This window comes from Paroedura picta, chromosome 2, assembly GCF_049243985.1.
Source record: "Paroedura picta isolate Pp20150507F chromosome 2, Ppicta_v3.0, whole genome shotgun sequence".
NCBI classification, from domain to species: Eukaryota; Metazoa; Chordata; class Lepidosauria; order Squamata; family Gekkonidae; genus Paroedura; species Paroedura picta.
Genome location: NC_135370.1, coordinates 62,030,218 through 62,053,146, shown reverse-complemented (window position 1 = coordinate 62,053,146; position 22,929 = coordinate 62,030,218). Strand labels below are relative to the sequence as shown.

Below are 22,929 nucleotides of genomic sequence, written 5' to 3'. Positions count from 1 at the left end.
ACTTGGCTGGTCGTCAAGGTGCCCCTGGTCACCAGTTTTCCTGCCTTGTTTCAGACCAACATGGCTGGTACCCTTTCTGCATCTCTTGTGCGTTGAGGTCCATTATTGGTTGGGTGAGCCAGGCAGATTCTAGTCAAGGGCAACAGCAGAGGAGAGAAACCCGAGAAACCAGCCTAATTTTCTTGAAGGACCACTGGGCCTGGAAGATACTTAAACCCTCCCTCCTTGCACTAGAGCAGGCACGCCTGACTGTATTGTCAGGATGCCAACCTCCAGGCAGTAGCTGGAGCTCTCTTGCTATTACAACTGATCTCCTGGTGACAGAGATCATCTGGAGAAATCAGTTGCATTTGAACCTGGACTCTATGGCATTATACCCCAAAACCTGCACCCCTGAGGGAACCCCTCCTCCAATCTCCAGTTATTTCCCAACCCGGAGCTGGCAACTGTACTCCGTTGGTTTGCCCCTGCGTACATTCTTGTTGTTGACAGCTGCCATGCAAAGTCAGAGCATAACCTAACAATGCGTGGATGCGCCTGACTGTCACAAATTCACCCTGCACTTGTGAGCATGTGAGTGTGTGGGGAAAACAATGTCAAAGTACTGTTGAACAAAAGGGAATTTTCTAATCCTATTGCATCTTGGCTCATCCTCATTTGTTACACATTCCCAAAGTGTTCACCCGCACCCTGGGCAATTTGAGATCTCAAACCAAACCATAAAACTGTTTAGACTGTAGCTCCTTAAACATAGCCGGATTAGCTCAATTACACGCAAAAAGATTAGTCCCACCGCTGCACTTTGGTCAACCGGAAGATGACCTTGGAAATGCAAAGTAGCCTCCTATTATAGGTAGAAAGACTGACAATCCCTTAGCTGTAGACTAAACTTCCTTGGGGGGGGGGGATAGGGGTTACACCATGTCTACCACCACCTTCAAGGAGAGAAAAGCAGCATATAAGAAACAACTCTTCTTCTTCTTCTATGGACCCCGTGCTTCCAGGGGACCAGCACAATGCCTTACTCAGGGTCGTAGCCTCTCCCATTTCCCCTCTTTAAGGACCCTCAGTGTCACCTCTTTCTACTGTGGGGTCTGCCACCCCCACTCTGGCTGCTCCCACAATTGTACTCTGGGCCTCTTATGCATGGAGGAAAATACGGTGATAGCTCACTCAATACATGGTTGTTTTTCACACCCCTGCATGGGTTACCTAATTTACAGCACAGACTGGTTTTATCTCTGCATGCTCAACCCCGCTTTCAGTCTTTTTTTGCCTGTCTTCATTGTGGTTTCTGAAACTTGTGTTACACTCCTGAACACTGTTTTTTTTACTTGATTTTCACTACCCAAAGGAGCCCTAAAGCAGCTTCCAGCCACCTTCCCCTTCCTTTCTCCACAACAGACGCCCTATGAGGTAGGTGGGGCTGAGGGAGCTCTGACAGAACAGTTCTCCAATAATTGCTCTGAAAGAACTGCTCTAGCCAAATTAACCCAGCTGGCTGAATGTGGAGGAGTGGGGAACCAAACTCGCTTCTCCAGATTGGAGGTTGCCGCTCTTAATTCGGACAACGCTTTGGTGCCCGCCTGATGAGACGGGAAGGTCTCAAATTGCAGAGGCAGAACAAAGGCACAATTCAGCCAATAGGTTGCGTTTCCTCGGGTGCGTCAGAACGTTCGCTCAAGCAGCCAATCGCTGACGAGCGGGGCCGAAAGAGAACGTGCGCTGTCCGCGGAGAAGCGTCTGGGGAAGAAATCACAAAACCGGGGCGAGGGCGTGTCACGTGACGTCGGTGGGTAGCAGGAGGCAGCGCGCCGGATCCTGAACCGCCACGCGGAGCCGCAGAATTCGGATTGTAGTCGAAGGCGGGGAAGCGGAACTGCAGATCGAGGGAGGCAGCGCCGCCTGGTGGGAGACTGGTGTGGTGGGAGGGAAGAGCTCATGTGCACGGAGTGGGTGTGTGAGAATATTGTGTCCGCCCTCTCTTGAGGCAGGAGTGGCGCGTGGGAAAATGCAACGAGTTGGGTGCAACTGTTGTCGCCCAGCGCCATGCATTACAGAGTTTTTGTGTATGTCTTTTCCTTCTCTTTGGATTTGTACAATATGAGGAACTTGCTCGGTTTTTTTAATTTTTATTTTAAGCTGCCTCGCACAGTACTGAAGTGACTGTATAGAAAAATACTGAGTGTATAATGAGTGCATGAGCTGAGGAAGGTATATTTTTCTAGTCCCAGAGGAGCAAATTCAATTAGGTTTTATTTCGTAATAATTTTAAACATTAGCCCTGCACTTCTCTGTGTAATTGTATTCAGGGCTTCTCTATAGCCTCACTGGAGTTAGATGCAGTGACTGTGTATACTACATACTATGAAATTTGCAATGCTATATACTGTTTGGAAACTTCTAGATGTCTATTTTGTTAACCCCCCCCCCCCAAAAGAAAAAAGAGAAATAAAAACAAAAAAAAACCCCAACCTTGCATGAATCCAAATGTGGGGTTTCTGTAAGATACACAGTATTCTTGGCCTCAACCACAGCCAAGGCTTTTTTGGCCTGGCCAGGTGGAACACTGCCTAGCAAACTCAGGGCCACGCAGAGCCTTGAGCAGTTTCAGGGGGCCTGTAAGGCAGAGCTGTTCTGCCAGGCTTGTGGATGAGGCCTAGAGTAAAGATCAGAATTCTAGCTGGCCTTCCTGCCTAAGCCCATCTGGTTAATTTCCACCTGAGAAATAAATTCCCTCATATAGTCTGCCTCCTTTCTTTTACAGTAAGGCTGTGTCATCTAGCACAATAGTTCTTTTGCTTTTTAAGGGGAATTTGTTTTTTAGGTGATTTTAAATTTAATACTAATGTGTTTTAAATTTTTGTAGAAATTTGAAATGTATATATTTTGGTATGTTGTGACCTGTCCTGAGCCTTCAGAGGAGAGTGGGATAGAAATACAATATTCAATTCAGTTAAAATTATTTATACTCCTCCTTTCTCATTTGAACTCAAGGCAGATTACCCAGAACAAGTCAGTACAGTTGACAGGATGGCGCATTCAAAAATTGATTTTATTTTGTGTACAAAATTTGGAGTTTCTTTACACAGAATGTGGACTTGCATTTTTGTGCTTAGTCTATTCAGGAACCTTAGCTGCACCTTAGCTTTCTGAACAGTGTTTCAAAACCAATACTTGGATATTATGTTGCATGTCTACCTTCTAGGTAATTTTTGGTTGAGGCCTATGTCATCGGAAAGCGTGACCATTACTGTTCGGCTGGTTCGCTCCTTTGAGCATCGTAATTTCAAACCTGTCGTGTTTCATGGTGTTGATCTGAACCAGACTGTAAAGGAGTTTACTGCGTTTGTGAAGAATGGTAAGAAAGCATTCCTATGGTGCCAGGTGTGCCAGAGAACACTGTGGGAGTGCAGTGGGGGTGTGGAAATCAGAAGCTTTGCTCTGTAATGATAGGATAATCTCTTACCTGTATTGTGGGCTGGGTATACACAATTACACGGATCCTTAACTTTTCATTGTGTTGCTTAGTTGTTAGCAGAACTGCATTTTCTCAGGGAGAATTGATAGATATAATTTCTGACACTTCTGAAAGTAACCATTGGTACAAAATTGGCTGTGTTCAAATAGCTGATGACAGATATGGACTTCCACTGTGCACAGCTGTGAAATCTTAAACCTAGCATCATTAGGTGAGCTACTATCTGTCTCATAGCCCAATTGTATTTACTTGGAAGTAGGTCCCACTGTTGAGACTGGCTTACAGTGCAACCTTAAGCAGAATTACACCACCTAAATTCATTGAAGTCAATGCGCTCAGAAGACTGATGCTATGTTTAGAATACACCTGTTAATACTTAGAAAAGATGCAGTAGTGTTTATTTCTATTATGTTAAATGCAATAAGTTAAAATAGTTGTGCTTCCCCCCCTTCCTAGATGTGTCATTAAGAACAGGACTTCCACCTCCCTTTAAAAAGTACAACTACGGTAAGTGACTTTCAGTACTCTTCAGTTAAATACAGATTATATTTTCCCCCAAATAATTTAACTGATTTGAGTAAGTACAAACACAGATCCTAAAAAGGATTTAGGAATGGAGAAACTGTTTTATGCCCCTGGCAGTGTTGGGGAGGCTGGCAAGAGTGGTGGACCTCTGTAGTGGAGGTGGCTGGGCTGGACCACCCCCCCCGCCCCCGCCCCCGCCCCCGCCCCCGCCCCCGCCCCCGCCCCCGCCCCCGCCCACAGCAAGGAGGTGGAGGAGCTGGTCAGACTTGCCTGCCATCTGGTGCACATGAAGAGGTTGGCATGAGGTTGTTTTGTGAGGTGCTGGGTCTCGTTGGAGGATGGAGCTGGCCTTCCTGGTGCAGCCTGTGGTTGGCCCTCTATGAGGTAGAGCTCTTGCACTGAGAGCCAATCAGAGGCCTGGGGGAAAGTGTGTCAGGCCTCTGATTGGCCCTCAGTGGGAAGGACCCCCCCATGGACCAATCAGAGGGCTGACACATCGTTGGAAGTACAGTCACGATTTTATGTGATAAGATGATGAGAGCTTGGCCTGTGTAGCTTTGAAGGGCATTTGGGTGGGATGGAAAGGAATACTGAGATGACATATTGCAGTTACTTTACAGAATGTATTGAAATTGGCAGAGAGAGGTAAAATAAAGGGCAGCAGTAAATTATTATTAGCATTGATAGTATTAAAACTTGTTGATAATTTCGGGACCCCATCAGTCTGCTATTCAATGTATTTTTGGAACTGTTAGCAATTACGATTCCAGTCAGTTAAAAGGTGTCAAAATTGAACACAGCACCCAACCCTAGACAGGCTGCTCCCTGTTTCCTGGCTTTCTTGTGCACCTTAGGCCACTCATCAGCCACTCAGATGTTTTTGCTGCTTTCTGAAAATCCTATTTAAAGTGACTGCAGTGCCTTTAAATTAGATTTTCTGGGCCTACAAACTACAAACAGAAGTGTTTTGTCAGTGAGCAAACAGTTTTGGTTCCTGTTTAGGTACATAGCTTGACCATGAGCTGAACTGTAGTTATAAACTAAATGTAGAGAAAACAAACTTTATTGCTCAGTATAACTCTTCTGACATAATCTCCTCTGATTGGCTTTCAAATATGCACTTAAATAAAACTCATGTAACATACTTGGGGTTAAAACAGAGCAGTGATAACTGTGATATCTGGAATATTAACTTTAAAGCAGTAATTACAGACACTGAAAATATGCTGAATACCTGGGAGTCCTTTAATTTGTCTGTCATGGGCCGTGTTAATGCAATTAAAAGGAAACTAATGCTGGAAATAAATTACCTGCTGTTTAACATCTCTGCAATAATCCCTAGGGCTACTCTTGGTGAGTGCTAAGCAATGATAAATAAGTTTATTTTGGGAGGCAAGAAGTCTAAGTTAGATGGCAAATAGGGACCAAGTGGATTCAACAAGCTTTTTGCTTCCCAATTTGCAGCCATACCATGATGCTGCACGGCTGACTTGATTAGTGAGATGGTTAGTAGATGCTTGGGACTCGGTTAATTGCACAATAATAATATACAAAGTAAGCTGTGCCTGGCTGGATTTATTTTGTTCTCATGGAATTTGTGAAGGAATTGGGTTGCTGCAAGCAATTGTTATGTATAGGGTTTTTGTGGTCCAAAGATACACTTAATATGCTTTTGAGTGAAAAGTGTTACGTAGAGGGTTTCCATTGCCCTTCCATTCCATTCCAGTGCCATTGCACACACACACACAAACACAATAGACTGTTTCTACGTAGGGGAAGGGGAGGGGCTCTGGGTGGGCATGTACATAGCTATGCTTCCCAAATCTGCACCAATGTTACTATTTCTGGGGTTTCTCAAAGGTGGAAGTATGCTTCAGCAGTTTCTCAACAGTAAAAAGAGAAAGACTCACAAGCTTTTATTTCTGCTTTTATGAATGGAAACCCACTTTGGCAGATCTTTCTTTGGAATAAAAGTTTGTTTAATTTCTGTGAGAATGCATAGAAGCCATCTTGAGAATCCTTATTTATGCAAACTAGGAACATGTGCCTCTACACTGAAAGTGAGATGTATAGGTGGAGCTGCATGTAAAACCATTGACTGTAAAAGGCCCTTGGCTAGGAAAACATACAGGTTTGAACAAAGGAAGAATTCTATATTTGAATTCTGTTTTTTAAAAAGGAGAGTCTTCTTCTGGCTCAGCTGTTAATGTCATCAGCCAGTGCCAAGGAAAAGGCTGCTTATGAAAGATGATCAGCAAAGAGGTCAGGCCTTCTCCTGGCACCAGCAGATGATGTCATCAGCCAGGGCCTAGGAACAGATGAACAGCTGAGGCATCAACTAAAGGGAACCTTCTTCTGGCCTCAGCTTATCTCTCCTGTTCCACCCAAGGTCTTTCCTGTTTTCTTTAAATTTTGATGCATCAGCACTAGACTATAACTGCCTGCAGGATCAGGTCCATTTAAATCACATTATGTATTTATTTATTTTATGTATTTCTTAGATTTTTATACCACCTTCCCGTATGGCTCAGGGCAGTTTACATATAACGTCATGGGGTAATACATGGAATGACCAAAGCATATAACATAGAAATAACATCAACAATAACAGGAGTTATATATTTATCTAGCTGGATCCATTGTTTTTCAGGCTGGTCAAAGTATCATTAGAGACCTTTGCATCTCTTTTTCAAAAATTCTTCTTTGAACCTTATTTTGAATAGGAGTTTGTAAGTTTCCTTTATTTCTTTTTCCTTTTCTATACAATGATGATGGACGAGCTGAGGACAAAAAACAGTGAATGTTTTTGAAGGAATAAAAATTTAAACTGTTTAATACTGGATGCTGCAGAAGTGGTGTTGTGAAGTAGGAACACTGGACAGTGGTGGGTAGGGAAGGGAAAAAGAAAAGGGAAAGATCAGGCATACTGGCTCCATTGTGGGTGGAATTTCACCTCACAGTTATTAGCTGAATAGCTGATGTACATTTTGAAATTCATTTCGGTGTTAGCTGACACATTCTGCTGTTAATTGGCAGAGGTGTCTTTGGGGTATTAATTTTTTATCATCTTCCTAAAATGCCTTTTAAACTTGGCTTGCATGTTGAAGTGCTGCTATTGACCCACAATCCTTTGAAATTGCAGCTCTCTCCGTGCTTCTGCATTTCAATGTCTAGCAACTAATTGTGAGGTCAGAAAGGGTAGCCAAGTAGGAGATGGAAATGTAGAATGAGAGGCTGACGTGTTGAAATAATTTACATAGTAAATAAGATAAAGATGAGAATGAGTCTGGAGGTAAACAGAAAAGATCTTAAGTACAAATTTGCTTGATTAAATAGAATTAAAATCTGAAGTAGAATTTAAACATTTGTTGAAAATATGCAGCTTCATATCCTGGAAATCTTTCATTTCGCTATTTGTGGACTGTGGTTCCTGTTGGCATAGATTGAATATGCAGAGGGTGAAGCACCAGGTTGCTTAAAGAATAAAATAGTTTTATTTATGAAGAGAAACAACTATGTTAAAAAAAGTTAACCATCTAGCTAGCTGTTGTCTGCAGTCATTCTTCTGATCAATGACTGTTTTGGAGGCGAGCAGAGAGGAAGTGCGCTCAAAAAGCAGGAAGTCACCTGTTGAGCCAATTAGGACATAGGAGATAATATAATTATTTGATATAGTAATAAACTGATATAATAATAAAATTTGCCTGGTGTAAGCAGTGGTTTGAACCCCTGTGAATCAGCTCTATTAACGGTGGAGACTTTCATCAGTGGAAAGCTCCTGCAACTAGCAGAATAAGGATCCTACATCATATCCTTAATGAGAGTAGTACATGGCAAAGTCGTCAGCTTTGGTTGGGTGTGTATGATTAACCATGCATGTTATAAAGCAGTGGTTCTCAACCTGGGGGTTGAGTCCCCTTTTGGGGTCGGATGACCCTTTCATGGGGGTTGAGGCAGGGCAAGCAGCTTGGCCGGCGGCGGGGGTGCCATCCACACCCCTTGTGGGTTAGATCGAGATAGAGCCTTCGTCTGTCTGGAGCAGCGGAAAAGAGCGAGATTGGCAGGGTGGGACAAGAGGCAGAGTTGAACTGAGAAACCCTGGGGGGAAAAACAATGTATATACAATCATGAGCAATGGATCTTCATGCCATTGGTCAGTTTCGGTTTAATTTCTGTGAAAGAACACTTGCATCATTTTATGGTTGGGGGGTCACCACAACATGAGGAATTGTATTAAAGGGTTGCGGCATTAGGAAGGCTGAGAACCAGTGTTATAAGGGGTTATCTAGTAGAAAAGTATGCAAAACTTCCATCCTGGTGGGAGTGATCCTATGTATGCTCAGAAGGAGATCTCTTTTATACACTGGGGATTATTCTCATGAAAGGATTCTTAGGACTGCAACCAATGGAGGCAAAACGACATATTCTGAGACCCAATGTGCTATAGTGTGGAGCAGACTCCAGTATATGAGGAAATAGCAGATGTTAACTTACACACATTCCCTAGTCCTGGCATCTGTGTTCTTGCCACCTGAACCCAGTTGAAACAGTGGAGCTTCTGTTTACTTAAACAGAAGGGGGAGAAATGTCAGAAGGCCGTGCATCCCTTTGGATCCTATAACATCTATGTTGATTTTGCCTACACTTTGGGAATGGGTGACTTGCTTAGAAATCCTTGTTTGTGCTCATCAGTTCACAGGCCCCATGATAAGTACATGAGTGAGCGATTACAGAATAACGAGTGCTGGAATGCTATGTCCCCATACTTGGAAACTATGAATTAGACTTGTTTCTCAATAAATGGGAATAGAATCATGCTGTTAGTGTCACAAGTTATGTTGGCTGCGAGTGATGGGAAAGGAACAGGATTTCCCCAGGCAACTAAAAAATGTAACACTTGCATGCACTTTTTTTTTTGTTGGAGAAAGGAAATATGGAAGTAAAGAATGCTGCAAGATAACAAGTGTGCATGAAGAATGGAGCGTGCCTGAGACTTAGAGAGGCACAGACAGCTCTTTTGAATGCTTGATATCAAATGGTTGCTGAAAGTGAGTTCTTTCTTTTTCAGACACAATGAAGATTATTCACCAGGCACATGGCTCTAAGGTACTTTTTAATGGTTGCCTCCTTAGACCTTTCTAAATTCAATCTGTGGGTGACAAAAGAGGCCTGCCCCCTGGTGGGATACGGGTGCATCTTTACTTGACAGCCTCATAATTATCTCCCCCCTCCCCCGTTCCCAATTTTTAGACCAATGAACTTGTTGTGAGTTTAGAAGACGATGACAAACTTCTTTTGACAGAGGACAGCACCCTAAAAGCAGCTGGAATAGGTAGGTGGTGTGTTTGGACTGGGCAAAGCGATGGCGCATTGTACTGCTTATCCTGACAGTGGCTGATTAGGCTCCTTCAGATGCCTTTGCAGCCTGGTAATTATGCCTGAGGGGACGAGGAGGGGGCTCAGTGTACATTCACATCATTGGGAATGGGGGCACCACATATTTCTCTCCAGAAAGCGGAGGGAGGTTTATTTTTTAAAAAGGTGTGCTTTGAATTCTGCTGAGGGTAATTTTAAATGATTGACAACTCGGTTATTAGTACCCTCTCAGCTGCTTAGTCCTTCCAGTAGCCTTTAAACTGGTGTTCTGGTTGGAAATCTGAGCAGTGGCGCTCGAGCAGAGTCATGAGGTAAGGATCTGTGCAGGGCAGTGCTGGGTAGCCATCCAGATCACTGGGAGGCAAACACGTCCCGAAAGAAAGTGGTGCTTGTTGGAACAGGCTCGTTTTACTTTCTGGGAGGAAGGTGCCACAGGGCATGCCATGCAGTGATAAGCGCTGGGAAGTGGCATTGCTTGGCAAAGCAGGTGCCTTCGGGGTGTCACTCTGACTCCAAGCAACCAATCGCTAGTATGAGTAGTTTGGATGTTCACTGTCATGCTGAGAACACAGTACTTTGGGGTCTGACAGACAGGTGGAGTGAAGCAACAGAGGAAGGAGCTAGAAATGGAAACCTGCAGTCACCGTGAGATCCCTGAAGACTGTGTGGGGTATTTTCAAAGGAAAATTATCTGCAATTTCCAGTGACTTGGCTGACTGCAAAATGTAACGTGCACTGGCCTGCAATCCAGGAAGGCATACTTAAGCACATGGTTATCAAAAAGCTTTAAAAGGTGTTTGTGCTATTTTGTGGCTGTTGCATCTGCTGCTCCTGTCATTATACAGAAATAGACCATTTCTCTGTTTGCTCTTTTCCAGTCTGATGAGTCTGTGGTGCAATAGCAACTCTTTGCCAGATGTTTGTACAAGCTAATCGTACCATTATTCAAACACTTTACCGTGCAAACAATTGTCATGAAGATGACAGCAAGTCCAGGACAGCAGAACTACCCAAACAAAGACCCAAACTAGATATTAAGGCAGCTGTGGGTCCAACTCATGCCCACCAGTGCCAGAAGAATTTAGCTATTTAAAAATCGCCACAAGATCCACAACACCTCCCCTCAAAGTGACCTTGCCTTCCTGAGCTTCTAATCTGGAGAAGTGGGTTTGATTTCCCTCCCCTCCTTCATGTGCAATTGCTGGGTGACCTTGGACTAGTTGCTGTTCTATCAGGGCTCTCTCAGCCTCACCTATCTCGCAGGGTGTTTGTTGCAGGGAGAGGAAGGGAAGGTGTAAGCTGCTTGGAGTTCCCTTCAGGTAGTGAAAAATGGGACATAAAAAACAAACTCTTCTTCTAAAGTGCCATAACATTCTGTTCAGTACTTGGAAAGGTGTTGGGGGCAAGGTTTCCTGGGTTGCTGTATTGGAGACCTGGTCAGGATCAGGCAACTTTGAAATGGTTGAATTGTCCTCTAAAATGGCATTAGCAACCATCGGTTGGACCGGTGGCTGCTGTAACATCTAGTTTGGTTCTAAGGGAGTGGGTTGCAGAGAGTGTGATCATGGTAACTTAGGATAGAGCAAGTTGATCAGAGGAGCTCAGATGTAAAATCCCACAACTCAAAAGGTCCTGACCAAGGTACTGTCCAGAGTTTGACTGAAGGAGAGTTTGCACTGGAGACTGCCAGCAACTTCATTAATAACTTCTTGACAGAAAGGTGAGAATGGGCCAGAAAAAAACTTTAATAACTTATGATTGCCAGCTGCCTAACTTCTGAAATAGGGCCTCAGAAGATTACCACGGTGGTCAGGCAGTTTCATATGGGAGTAGGCTGCCCTTAAAGTAGGCAGGCCTTGGCTTTCAAGGTCAACATGAGCACTTGGAATTGGAGCCAGAAAAGATAAGATCCAAGGGATATTGTCTCTGATCCCTGCTCATTCTGAAGCAGTTGGCGTTTCAGAACACTTTTTAAGGATAGCCTCATGTAGAGAAGAAGAGCTGTCTTTTTATGCCCCACTTTTCACTACCCAAAGGTGCCCCAAGGCAGTTTACAATCGCCTTCCCTTCCTCTTCCTGCAAGACACCCTGTGAAGTAGATGGGCCTGAGAGGGCTCTGGGAGAACTGACTGGACCAAGGTCACCGAGCTGGCTGCGTGTGAAGGAGTGGGGAACCGAACTCAGCTCTCCAGATTAGAGGCTGCGGCTTGTAACCACTACACCATCCTGGCACATTGCACTAATCCAGCGTAATCTAGATATTAACAGGACATGCATTGCAGCGGCTAGATCTTTTCCTGCCCAGGAAAGTCTGCAGCTGGCTGATTATTTGAAACTTGTAAAAGGTGTTCCTGATCACAGCTGTTATCTGCTTGTCCTGTGTCAGGCAGCTTCCCCAAGACATGAGCATTCCTTCAGGGGAATGCAAACCCATCCAGAACAAGAGGTACCTCTGTAGTATTGCAAACAAGACACAGCAGCTTTGTTTCAATTTAAGCAGGGTTTAAACAAATTAGCTTAGGGGTGCCATTCCCTGGAATTACAATCCATCTCCAAACTAAAGAGATCGGTTCCCCTGGAGAAAATGGCTGTTTTGGAGGGTGAATCTGGGGCATAGCACCCCATTGAGGTCCTTTCCCACCCCAAATCCTACCCATTCCTGACTCCACCCCCAAAGTCTCCAGGTATTTCCCAACCTGGGATGCCAACCCTACCCCTTCTCTCTCTGGCTGAGCTTGCTTTCCGTCAGCTTCTTAATCAGCTTGCTTACAGGAGCCCTGCAGGGCCAAAACTAAAGGACTTGCAAAGAAGAAACTTGCCTCTCAGTTGCCAACTCATCCATTTGGCTTGTCAAGATCCAGTGTTAGATTATTAGCGCTACTCCAAAACTGGTTCAGGGTTTCTACATCCTCTCTGGGTCAGCTGGAAGTATGAGATAGAGCTGAATGTCATCAGTATATTGATGACTGCCCAGACCAAATATACAGATAACCTCACTCAGCAGTTTCGTATAGATATTGAAGTGCATGGGACACAGGAGGGAACCCGGCAAGACTCAAAAGCCAAGGAGCTGAGCAGTGGTCCCCCAGCATCACTTTCTGAAACCTGACCTCCAGGTAGGACTGAAACTCCTGCAAAATACCTCCCAGTCCCAGCTCTGAAAGACAGTGCATGAGGATACCGTGACTGATGGTACCGTCAGCCACTGAAAGCTCCCAGGAAATCAGTAGGTTTGTATCCCTCCCTATATATCTTCTAGGGCCGTCTCCACAGGAGTGACATTCCCAGCAACCATTCAGCATGTTTCTTGAGGGAGTCTGAAAGCTGAGTAAAGATTGGTAGTGATTTAGGGGTCCCATTCCCTGCCACTGTTTGAGATAGAGGGAAAATGGGAGGGTTGTTCTGTTAATGCAATTGGCATCACATGCCAATTCATGTTTTGTACCCTAAAATATGCCATTGCAAAGGCATGATGCTCCAGGATCATCATGGTTTAACCATAGACTTTTGGGTGAATCCTAGACTGCTGTTCAGACATGATGACATCACTTCTAGTTTTTCCCCAGCATTGTATTGGCATAATGCTGGAGAGATTGTCCCTGACCCCCCAGTTCTACTGCTAGTGGTGACAGCTGTATGAATTCTCATCTTTCAAATGTTCTGTCTCCTCAAGACTGAGATGAGTCTCTGCTCCATAACTAAAAAACTGAAAATGCTCCATTTTGACTTTCACTGGGTGGCATAAGGACTGTCCGCTGAACCCCCATGGAGTATCTTCATGGAGCCCTAGGGATCAGCAGATCCCAGTTTGAGAAATGGTGGCTTGGACTTACAAATATTGAAGTAGTAGACTCCTGTTTACGTTTTTTTTTTAAATCTCACTTTTCATTCAGAGGGATCAGGTTGGCACTCATGATTCTGTCAATGGTTCAGAGACCAACATGTTGGTCTTGCTGAGGGAAAACATCCTAGTTGTGTCTTCCAACTACCTGAGATAGTGTTTAGAGAAACAGTGGGATACAGATGTTGTACATAACTGATAAATGCTGCACTGAAGGAGAATGTGGTAGTTGTCATATGGGCATTATCTAGTGAAATCTCTATAATTTGAAGTATTAGTAGATGGATCCTCTGAGGAACTGAATATCTTTATGCTCTTTTTTGTAAGACTGGGCTATGGAACTGTATGAGAGTGGCTGAGAGAAGGATAGCTGCTCTGTCCCCAAACTAAAATGAGCACAGGTGAATAATGATGACCATTAGCACTCCATGCACCACTGCTTTTATTACTCTACTGAAGAAGAGTTGTTTTTATACCCCACTTTTCACTGCCCAAAGGAGTCGCAAAGCAGCTTTCAATTGTCTTCCCTTCCTCTCCCCACAACAGACATCCTGTGAGGTAGGTGGGGCTGAGAGGGCTCTGACAGGAGTGCTTGGTCAGAACAGGACCATCAGGGCTGTGACTGGCCCAAGGTCACCCAGCTGGCTGCATGTGGAGGGGGACCAGGGAATAAAACCTGGCTGGCTGGATTAGAGGCCGCCACCCTTAACCACTACACTAACTCTTGTATGGTTTAGCAGTAGCCCATGTCTCAACACCTATGGAGAAGTCTGAAGCGAACAAAAAATGTTCTGCCTTCTATAGCTGAAAGGGATGCACCATCTGCATCTTGTTTCCTCTGTGCCTTTGCACAGGTATCCCTTCTTCTTTGTGTTCTCTCTGTTGCAATTTTACCTACATTTGAGAGATGATTAATAAAGAGCTTTTGAGCCTCCTGATCTCCCCCCCCTCCGCCCAGTAACAGATGTGGGACTGAAATTTTATCTGAAGATACTAGAATGGTGCCACAATTGAATAGAATTGTGGCAGTGATTATTTTTCTCCAGCCATCATCTGATGAGCACGTGTGTTTCCTTCTGTCCCTCCAACACATTGCGTGTACAAATTTTGGTATTCGGCTTTCCTTGCTAACTGATTCTACTGGGCTCCTACTCAAAACTCTTCTCCCCTCTCCCCCTTTCTGCATAATATAGGCAGACTTCATTAACTTCAGGTTTAATTTTTTAAAAGCAAGCACGGAGCTTGGTGGCTCACCACTTCAAAAGAGTGCCACGTCTTTTAATTGTGACGGCTTTCCGTCAGCCGCGTCTCCACTCTGAATTAGTAATGTTGCTGACTTATTGTTTTAGAAGAGGAAGTCCTTGACCTGCTAGGTGGAAAGAATTGTGACTGCTCTGCACCTCTGTGGGTCCTTTAGCTCTGCCATATCCCCTGTGAATAATTAGAGGCATTTGAAGGTATTGCTGGAGAAGCCAATTTGTGTCTTTCGCTTTGCATATTGTTGAAGCTTCATGAATTAATCATTGGCAGGGCAAAAAAAATTAGCTTCTTCAGATGCACGTTTTTTGATGGGTCATGTGGGAGAATATAAAGTGATCCGTAAAATATTCTACTGATCCTCTAAGTATTAAATTATTATGGCTATGGGTTAATTTCAGGGGGGGCATTCCTCCCCTTCCTGAATTGATAAAGAACTACCCCCCCAAGTCTTTCTTGAATCCTGAAAAGTTTTTGTTAAAAAAGTTTTATTTTGAGCTTGCAAAATGCCATGTGAGTGGTTTTGTTTGGCTTTAAGAACAGTTTTAGCCAAGAGGACGCTTCTTCCATCTCCTTCCACATAAGAACTAGTATCTTTAAACCGCCCATGGCGCCGCGGGCACCACGGACTAAATAAATGGTTAAGGGGTTCTAGGGCGGGATGTGTCCGTGATGAGGAAGGGTCCGGATTGGACCCTTCGTCCGGACAGACAATCGAAGGGACCAAGTGGCAGGCGCGCAGCACCTGCCGATTGGTCCCTCCGATTCCCAGCCCCAGCGCAGTTGCTCCCTTTGCCGCCTCTCACTGTGCCAGGCCACCGCCTGAGGGAGCCTCCGGCAGTCAAATGACCACCGCCTGGGGGAGGCCCCGCCGCCCGACGGACCCCCACGAATCGGTAAGTGCCTAGCGCCCACTGTATTACTCATACAGCGGGCTTGATTACTAGTGTATCTATATTTTGAATGTGTGTGACTACATTCATTTTGGCTACTTAGATCTGAGGTAAAAACAGAGATGTTGCTAACTAGCCTTAAACCACTTCATCTGTCAGCCTAATAAATGTTAATCTGGTGTTCTGTGGGTTGCAAATTCATGTTTTCACCAAATACAATGACTGCTTTCCTTTTCAGCCAATGAAACAGAATTAGCATTTTTCTGCATGGAGGATTACCGAAAATATAAAACCAATCCTATTGCAGCCTGGTGAAGATGTTGAGACTTTTGGGACCCCTCAGTATTTTTTTGTAAGTCTTTCCCCCCAACTTTGTTGTAAGAATGTCTGTTATAACTATTGTGGCTCCTTGTTTTTGTTGGAACATGCATGCATGACTCAAAAGGGTAAGGAAAATATCCTACAGAGTGCATCTGAGATGTGTATTTAGCATAGTTGGGATTAGGAACTTCTGGTTGTTTTTCAAATAGTCCTGTCCTATGGTCAGTGGCTCATTTGAAGACTTCCTGCTCCTTTGGGCACACTTCCTCCCTGCTTGCCACCAGAACAGACAGAATAAAGTCAACAGGACAGACAGGCTTTTCTCTCTCCTCTTTCTACACAGTTTGTTTTCTTAATCACATTATTTCTTCCTTTTAAGCAGCTTGGAAATATGCAACTGTCTTGCATATTTCAGCTTTGCCATTCGTTTATGTTACAGGACCCCATGTGAGTGGTTTTGCCAGAGGAGCCTTCCTCTAATTTGTGGCCCTTCCACTTAAAGAAGTGGCTCAACTCTTGCCTCCAGCCTAAGGAAATGCATGCTACCATTGTAGAACAATGTGGGTGTTCTATTAAAGCACTTTTTTCAAATCAGTGTCATGTCACAATTTATTTGATTAATTTCATTGTTTATCGTGTGCCTTTCTCACTGGGACTGAAGGCAGATTACACAGAAGAAATCAGAACAATCAAGAGGATAGGATGTCCAATAGATCAGTGGTCCCCAACCTTTTTATCACCGGGGACCACTCAACGCTTGACAATTTTACTGAGGCCCAGGTGGGGGGTGGGGGTAGTTTACTCCTCTACTATCAACCACTGCCCTAATGCTCTCTGACTCTGGTCGCTATGGTAATGTTTAAACATCCCTTCAAGATAAGATACAGACACGCCACAACAATGAACATAGGAAACATTTTATTTTAATGGAAATTTTAACTCATGACCCATTGAAGTCAGTGGTCTTCGAAGTGTCCGACTTTTCTTAGGAGTGTCCTGTAAGTGTAGCAGCTTGGATACTATAATGCATTTGGTGCTGTATTTGCTGTGTAGCGCATCTGAAGAAGTATTGAAAGTCTGTTTTTGCTCAAGCTGGGAGGTCTAGTTGTGGCTCAGGCAGGCCTAACAGCACTTTTTATTTCCCTGGGGTCACATCCAGTCAGCTCTTTCATTCAATGTTGCCCAATTCTGCTTCTGCGTACAGCCCCCATCACATGTGGCTTTAGCATGATTCCTAGCATGGCCATTTTCAGCAGACCAAGGACCCCCTCCTTCCTAGGAGAAAAGCTGATTGAATCTAATCCAGCCTTTCTCAACATTTTTAGCATTGAGAAACCTCTGAAACATTCTTCAGGTTCCCAGAAACCCAAGAAGTGGTGCAATCAGGCACAGAATTAGACAAGTTGTGTTCCCATATTGCACCATTGTATTTGCCAGTGTTGCAAAAATGATTGGAAATGAAACCACCCCAAGGGAATGCTTCCATTATGCCACAAATTCTGCAGTGCAAAGAGTGGGATGCTTCATTGGCTGAGATGAATAATGAGTCTTGTTGTGTCCCTGGCAATGGGGCTTCTGTTTTAGGATTTACCGTACTTGCCTGTTCCTTTTTTAATTGGCTCTTGCTTTTACAATAGGCTACAAAGGAACTTTATACTTGGACCCTTCCTGTTAGATTTCTACACCAAACTCACACCCCTACATCCACTTCTATATATTCATTCCACTATGTGCACAGTGCACATTATAGGTTTGTGGTATTGTGGATAAGGAATGGTGGGTGGGAAGGGAACAAGGATGGACACTGGCAGGAAAGGGCAGGTGTTCTGAGTAGAAATCTGTAAATTCGTATAGGGGAAAGGGGCTGGACCATCTGAAGCTCCAAATAAGTTCTTGTGGATGTCTTGCTTTCTGTTTTGTGTTCTTCTGTAACAGTCATGGTGGATAGAGGTTCCCTTTGTTCTCAAGTTGAAAACTAACAGCAAATGTCTTGATTTAATTTGCAAAATGGTGGCCGTTTAAAGTGCACCTCTGAATCCTTGATTGAGATGACATACAAAGTGAAGATACCACCCAACCATAGTATTTGCTGTGTAGCGCATCTGAAGAGTACAAAACTGACAAGAGCCAAAAAGGTTCTGTTCCACTGATGGAAAATTAGCCTGGATCCAGCCCTCAGAGAGTTTTCCTCCTTTTTAAAGCCTACAAACCTTACTCCTACCCTCTTTAGAATTAGGTGGGAAACTCTACTAAGAGGCATGTGGTAAGTAGTAGTAGGTGGGAGAAAGGAGTAGAGGTTTTTTTAAAGCAAATTCCTTTGCCTTCTCCTCCTTTTGTTCACTGATCAGTTTATTTGGGGGAGCTGAAAAACAAAAGGGCACAAAAGGCCAGAGCACTTAGCCTCTCCTCTGCCGACTGCTGTTTTTCCAATCTGCCAATGACCATCCCCCAGGGGTGTGTGTGTGTATGTATCTGAGGTCAGGGACAATGAGTACTCCATCTGCTTTGTCTGAGTGCTGCTCTTCCTGCAACCCTCCCTTTCCGTATGTCTAGGGAAGAGAAGGGCTTGCCCAAGGTGACTCTGTGAGTGTGTACACATGCAGTCTGCAGTTTCTTGTGTCTGCCTGTCTTGACACCATCTCTACTGGCTGGCACGGGTTGGAGGTAAAGACCTTTGCCAATTTCCTGACTTCTTTCCTGCCTTTTGGATCTCAGCACATCTACAAGCCAGGACCCTGCTGTTATATAGATGGATTGCCCAGATGGATCAGCTGACTTGGTATTAGTGCCTAATGAAAAATCTGTTCAGCTCAAAGCTGTTCATAAGTGTTCCAATTCACTACCTAAAAAGCAGAAGTTCCTCAACCTCTCTAGGATTTTGACAATTGTTTCTATGACAAACTGCCTACTTTAAATATGTGATGCAGTCTACCCAAGCAATTGCAAGCAGGGAGAATCACAAAATGGTTTCAGCTTCAGCAGGAGCCACAAGGTGTCAGCACAGCCTGTCCTTTCTCTCTTGCACAAACAAGAAAAATGAGACATCTTTGTCAACAGCAAATCAGTGAACTGGTTTAACCCAAGATGCTTGTGCTCACTGTCCGGGGAGTTGCCAGAGGCAGCACTTAAAGATGTTCACTGTCATGTGGTTTTAAAAAAACAACACCAAAGTCCTAGATAAGCAGAATACACTCTTGTAGTCTGGATGTGAAGTCTTCCTTCTCTAATGGTTGTGTAAACCATTACAGACTGATTTGTTGACAGAACATTCATATGTTACTATTTATCATACTCATTTGTGAGTGACTGTTATTGGATGTTGTGGAACAGACTACTGGGTTGTAGTATTACAGGAGAGGGGAAAAATATCTGCTTTTTTCACCCTATGAATAATTTTACAAATCTGTCATGTACCTCCCCTTAGGTCCACCCCCCAAAAAAGTCCCAGATTCTTCAGCCTTCCACTACACCACACTGGCTGTCCTGTATTATTCTTCTGATCACAGAAGAATCATAGAGTTGGAAGGGGCCATACAGGCCATCTAGTCCAGCCCCCTGCTCAATGCAGGATCAGCCCAAAGCATCCAAGAAATGTATCTTCCTTGTCTGGTTAAGAGGGTTTATGCTCTCCTTGTTAACCCCCGTCCAGATGCCCACCCTTTCTCAAGTGGGGGAGGCACCAATGTGTCTCAGAATTTAGACAAGGAGACACTTTAATGCAGGTAAAGATATATAAAGATACTAGAGGTTAGGTAGTATCAATGTTTCCTGTTCATAGATATATCCTGATTACATCTTGAATATGATGACAGCGGGAAGAAAAGATCCATTACAAGGCAAGATAGTAACTGTTTAAAACTCCCAAGGCACAAATTAGTGCAGAAAACATTGATACAAGCAGTATACATTTCATCTTTCTCTTTTGCAGCAATATATCCATACAGAAGATACATAGAAAAATAACAGAGTAAATCTTCAAGCAAGCATCACATGACCCTTATATCCTGATACTGGCAGATTAAAAATGCAGAGGCTATGTACAAAGGGGTCTCGCCACCCCACTGTAACTTTAAAAAAGAGATCGACTCCTTGAACAAAATGAGTTAACTTCTTAAATGTTTTATGCGTGTGTGATGTGTGTGTGCACGCGCAAGAATGTTCAGTCCCCGAAGGAATCGATCTGAAATCTGGCCTCATTTTCCAGTTGCACTGGGGAACCTATCTAAGGCATCATCCCCGTGGATAACACTGAATTACAAATGTCCTCTACTGGTCTCAATACATGCTATTGCTTGTGAGGATATGTTTACATGATGGAGCTCCTACTGTGTGCTCAGCTGACTAACTCCTCAAATGTTCCTCTTCATGACAGTCATCATTACAGTCAGCTGCAGTTTATTACAGCTGTTTCAGCTTCCCTTGTATCCCTGAAGGACAGGAACTTAAAAATCTAACTCAAAATGGCTGCCATCTGGAAGAAGATGACTAGTCCAAAGGTTTGTAGAAGTGAAAGGCTGCCTTGTGTGGCAGGGATTGTATCTAGTAGTATACGAAGAACCAAAATAGTGATGTTTTCATTCATGGCAGCACTTCCCTGATGCTGATCAGTTTCAGTCAATGACGTAAGGAATATATATGTTGCTCTAGCCTTTATTGGGAGCTGAGGGAATCCTACAAGGGATTAAGAAAATTAAACACACCACATATTCAGCTGTTGGTCCAACACCAAAAGAGGTGACCTAGATAATTTTTCCACTTGCTCAGGCCAGCATGTAGGGGTAACATGTTGAGGACTTTCTGCTGCCTTTTATCAATTTTACAGAAATGTGCATGGAATATGATATTTGGTGTGGTTTTTGTTTTAGTGATAGAGATACTGGTTTTATGGTTTTAATGCTGTGTGTATTTCTGTGTAAGCACACTTGGGTAAACTTCCTTGGGCCTATTACATGAGGCAAGGCAGTTTATAAATATTTTACCAAAAATAAATAGTTCCAGGTGATGGTGGTATATTTTGACAACAGAAATTAGGTGTCTGTCTTAATTAGTTCCACTAGAATTACCATGTTGGTTGATCCTGATGGCCTGGAAGCTAAACGCTGGATTGGATCCAGTGGACAATTTTGGCTGACAAAAAAAGGGTGGTGGTGGGGGGGAGATTTTTGCCAATTCCCACACCCTCTGCAGATCTCTGAGTGTCCCCAAGGCTATTTGTAGGAAGTGCCCTGTGTGTAGGAGTAGTATTTGGAGTTCAGCTGGAGAGAGGAACACAAGGAAGCCCTCTGCTGCTGGAAATTGCTCCTATCAGCACAGATTTTCAGCAGGATCCGAACTGTTCCACAGAAATCAGCAAACCTAATTTGCTACAAAATTATTTTTTTTTTACAAAATCACAAATCTGTCTACTAGACAACCAAGCATGGTAATTCTGGTATACATGAACCAAAAAACTGACTTTAGAAAAGAGGGAATAAACCTTTTTGCATGGTTAGTGAACTGAATTTGGGGCAGAAACCCATTTCTAGTGTCAAGGAAGCCCAAGTGAAAATGTTTCTCAAAGTGAATCTAATACTTGCTTTAGCACATCCTTCTGCCTACAGAACAATTCTGCTGTTTATGTATCTTTAGTTTGTATCATTGAAATTTCGCATTGATGTTTTAAGGCAACAATTTTTTTTCTCTTGGAGAATTACCAGTATATTTTAAACACTGTGTTGTACACTGACTACATTTACACCCAAATAAAATTATATTTATCACCCACCACCCAATGATACCAAACTTACAAGCTTAAAAAAAATCTATAAAAAAGGAACCTCCAGTGTACCATCTGAAATTCCGCATGGAAAAGAAGTGCTTCGTTACACAGTGCTGCTGCTGCTTTCTCCACTCGAAAATTCCCCCGTCGCTCTGGGCAGTGTGAATTTAACATACCTGCCCTTTTCCCACCCATTCCTGATGCGCCGCAGTCTTTGGTTCATACAAGGGAGGTGGAAGAAGATCTTAGCTAGGATGACTGCACAGGGCACCAGCAGCGTGAGGGTGTAGGTGGGAGGCAGGTAGAACTTGTACTGGTTTTCATCAAATGCCCTGGTCCAGCCGTAAGTCAGAGTATGCAGAGTGCTGATCACCAGAGCAACAAATCCAAGTGTGGACTAAAAGAGGGTAAGGGGGAAATTGTTGATGGTTAGCATCATGTCATCAAATTTTGTTCACATTTCAAGAATCCTTTCTGTTCCCATGAAAATCTGTCCAGAATCTCTCTTACTAGACTCCAGCCCTTAAGCATCAACTGCTGTTGATACAAGGAACAGTGCAGGTTCAAAAAATGACTGGGTTCTTGAGAGAAGAGCTCAGGTAAAGGGACAGCAAGGTGGAGAAGACTTTGTTCCCCTTTTCTTTTTGCACGACTGCATTAGAGGTCTGCAAAATGAAGATATACTGCCAGAGAAAAGCAGAACAGTAGCGGATAGATAACAGGATCATTTTAAAATCACAGAGTAATTCAGCAGTGGAATAGGCTGCCTAAGGAGATGGTGAGCCTCACTAGTGGTCTTCAAGCAGCAGCTGGAGACATACTTAAAATGGATGCTTTAGGCTGATCCTGCACTGAGCAGAGAGACTAGATGGCCTGTCTGCCTCCTTCCAACTCTATGATTCACATTTTCACTATCTGTAGATGCAAGAATGCAGGTTATTTTTGTGGCAACTGATTTAAACAACCTGACAAACCACTAACTGGCTGTAGGACTTGGTCATAACTTGAGAAGGTTTGCTTAAGTAGGGAAGCATTCATCCCATCAACAGATCGAGGAGTGCTTAACTCTGTTTAAGAAGACTGCTGGAATGTGAAGTTCATCTAATAAATGATGTTCTGTTAATGCAAGTGCTGTTGTGCACTAGACATGGCACCCTTCTTGTGCAATAGTTTGTGTGACCACCACTTCCTTAAAAATGCATTTAAGCATTATTGCATTACAAGTTTTAAATATTGCACATTTAGATCACTGTTTGGTAGTAAGCAAACATTTAAATCACTGTTCTGTAGCTAGACTACAACATATTGGAAATTGGTCACTGGATGCTTGTGTAACAGCTCACCATAACTTCAAATCACCAACATTGTGGCCTTTATGTTAGCAGATGTGGACCATAGGATACATGCCATTATCTCTAACTCTGCAGGAAATATTAAGACTGCATATATTAAAACTACACAGGGGATTGATGTTCAT

At 43.6% G+C, this 22,929-nt stretch overlaps 2 protein-coding genes across 9 annotated transcripts in view; one reads left to right on the top strand and one right to left on the bottom strand.

Annotated features, from left to right (window-relative positions):
- Positions 1–1,659: 1,659 nt before the first annotated feature.
- Positions 1,660–16,285, top strand: C2H2orf76 (chromosome 2 C2orf76 homolog). 5 transcript variants are annotated; one of them, XM_077320297.1, is made up of 7 exons: positions 1,927–2,069; positions 3,209–3,361; positions 3,938–3,988; positions 9,075–9,112; positions 9,257–9,338; positions 15,612–15,725; positions 16,134–16,285. In XM_077320297.1, exons 1-6 carry the CDS (start codon positions 2,012–2,014, stop codon positions 15,686–15,688), a joined length of 459 nt encoding a protein of 152 aa, XP_077176412.1. In that variant the 5' UTR covers positions 1,927–2,011; the 3' UTR covers positions 15,689–15,725; positions 16,134–16,285. The 5 variants fall into 5 exon arrangements, with proteins under 5 accessions (XP_077176416.1, XP_077176417.1, XP_077176413.1 ...); XM_077320301.1 differs by lacking the exons at positions 1,927–2,069; positions 16,134–16,285 and adding an exon at positions 1,660–1,792 and having other exon boundaries at positions 15,612–16,104; XM_077320302.1 differs by lacking the exons at positions 1,927–2,069; positions 16,134–16,285 and adding an exon at positions 1,683–1,865 and having other exon boundaries at positions 15,612–16,105.
- STEAP3 (STEAP3 metalloreductase) overlaps positions 16,134–22,929 on the bottom strand; it is a 40,896-nt gene continuing 34,100 nt past the window's right edge. For all 4 annotated transcript variants that reach the window (XM_077320295.1, XM_077320293.1, XM_077320294.1 and 1 more), the window contains exon 5: positions 16,134–21,849. In XM_077320295.1, coding sequence (XP_077176410.1) covers positions 21,556–21,849 — 294 coding nt within the window. In that variant the 3' untranslated portion in view covers positions 16,134–21,555. The remainder of the gene's footprint in view (positions 21,850–22,929) is intronic.

Excerpts from the sequence above, each read along its gene's own strand:
- C2H2orf76 (XM_077320297.1), top strand. The coding sequence starts at position 2,012 with ATGCAACGAGTTGGGTGCAACTGTTGTCGCCCAGCGCCATGCATTACA. Across the intron at positions 9,113-9,256 it reads ACCAGGCACATGGCTCTAAG|ACCAATGAACTTGTTGTGAG; the intron begins GTACTTTTTAAT and ends CCCAATTTTTAG. Across the intron at positions 9,339-15,611 it reads CCTAAAAGCAGCTGGAATAG|CCAATGAAACAGAATTAGCA; the intron begins GTAGGTGGTGTG and ends TTTCCTTTTCAG.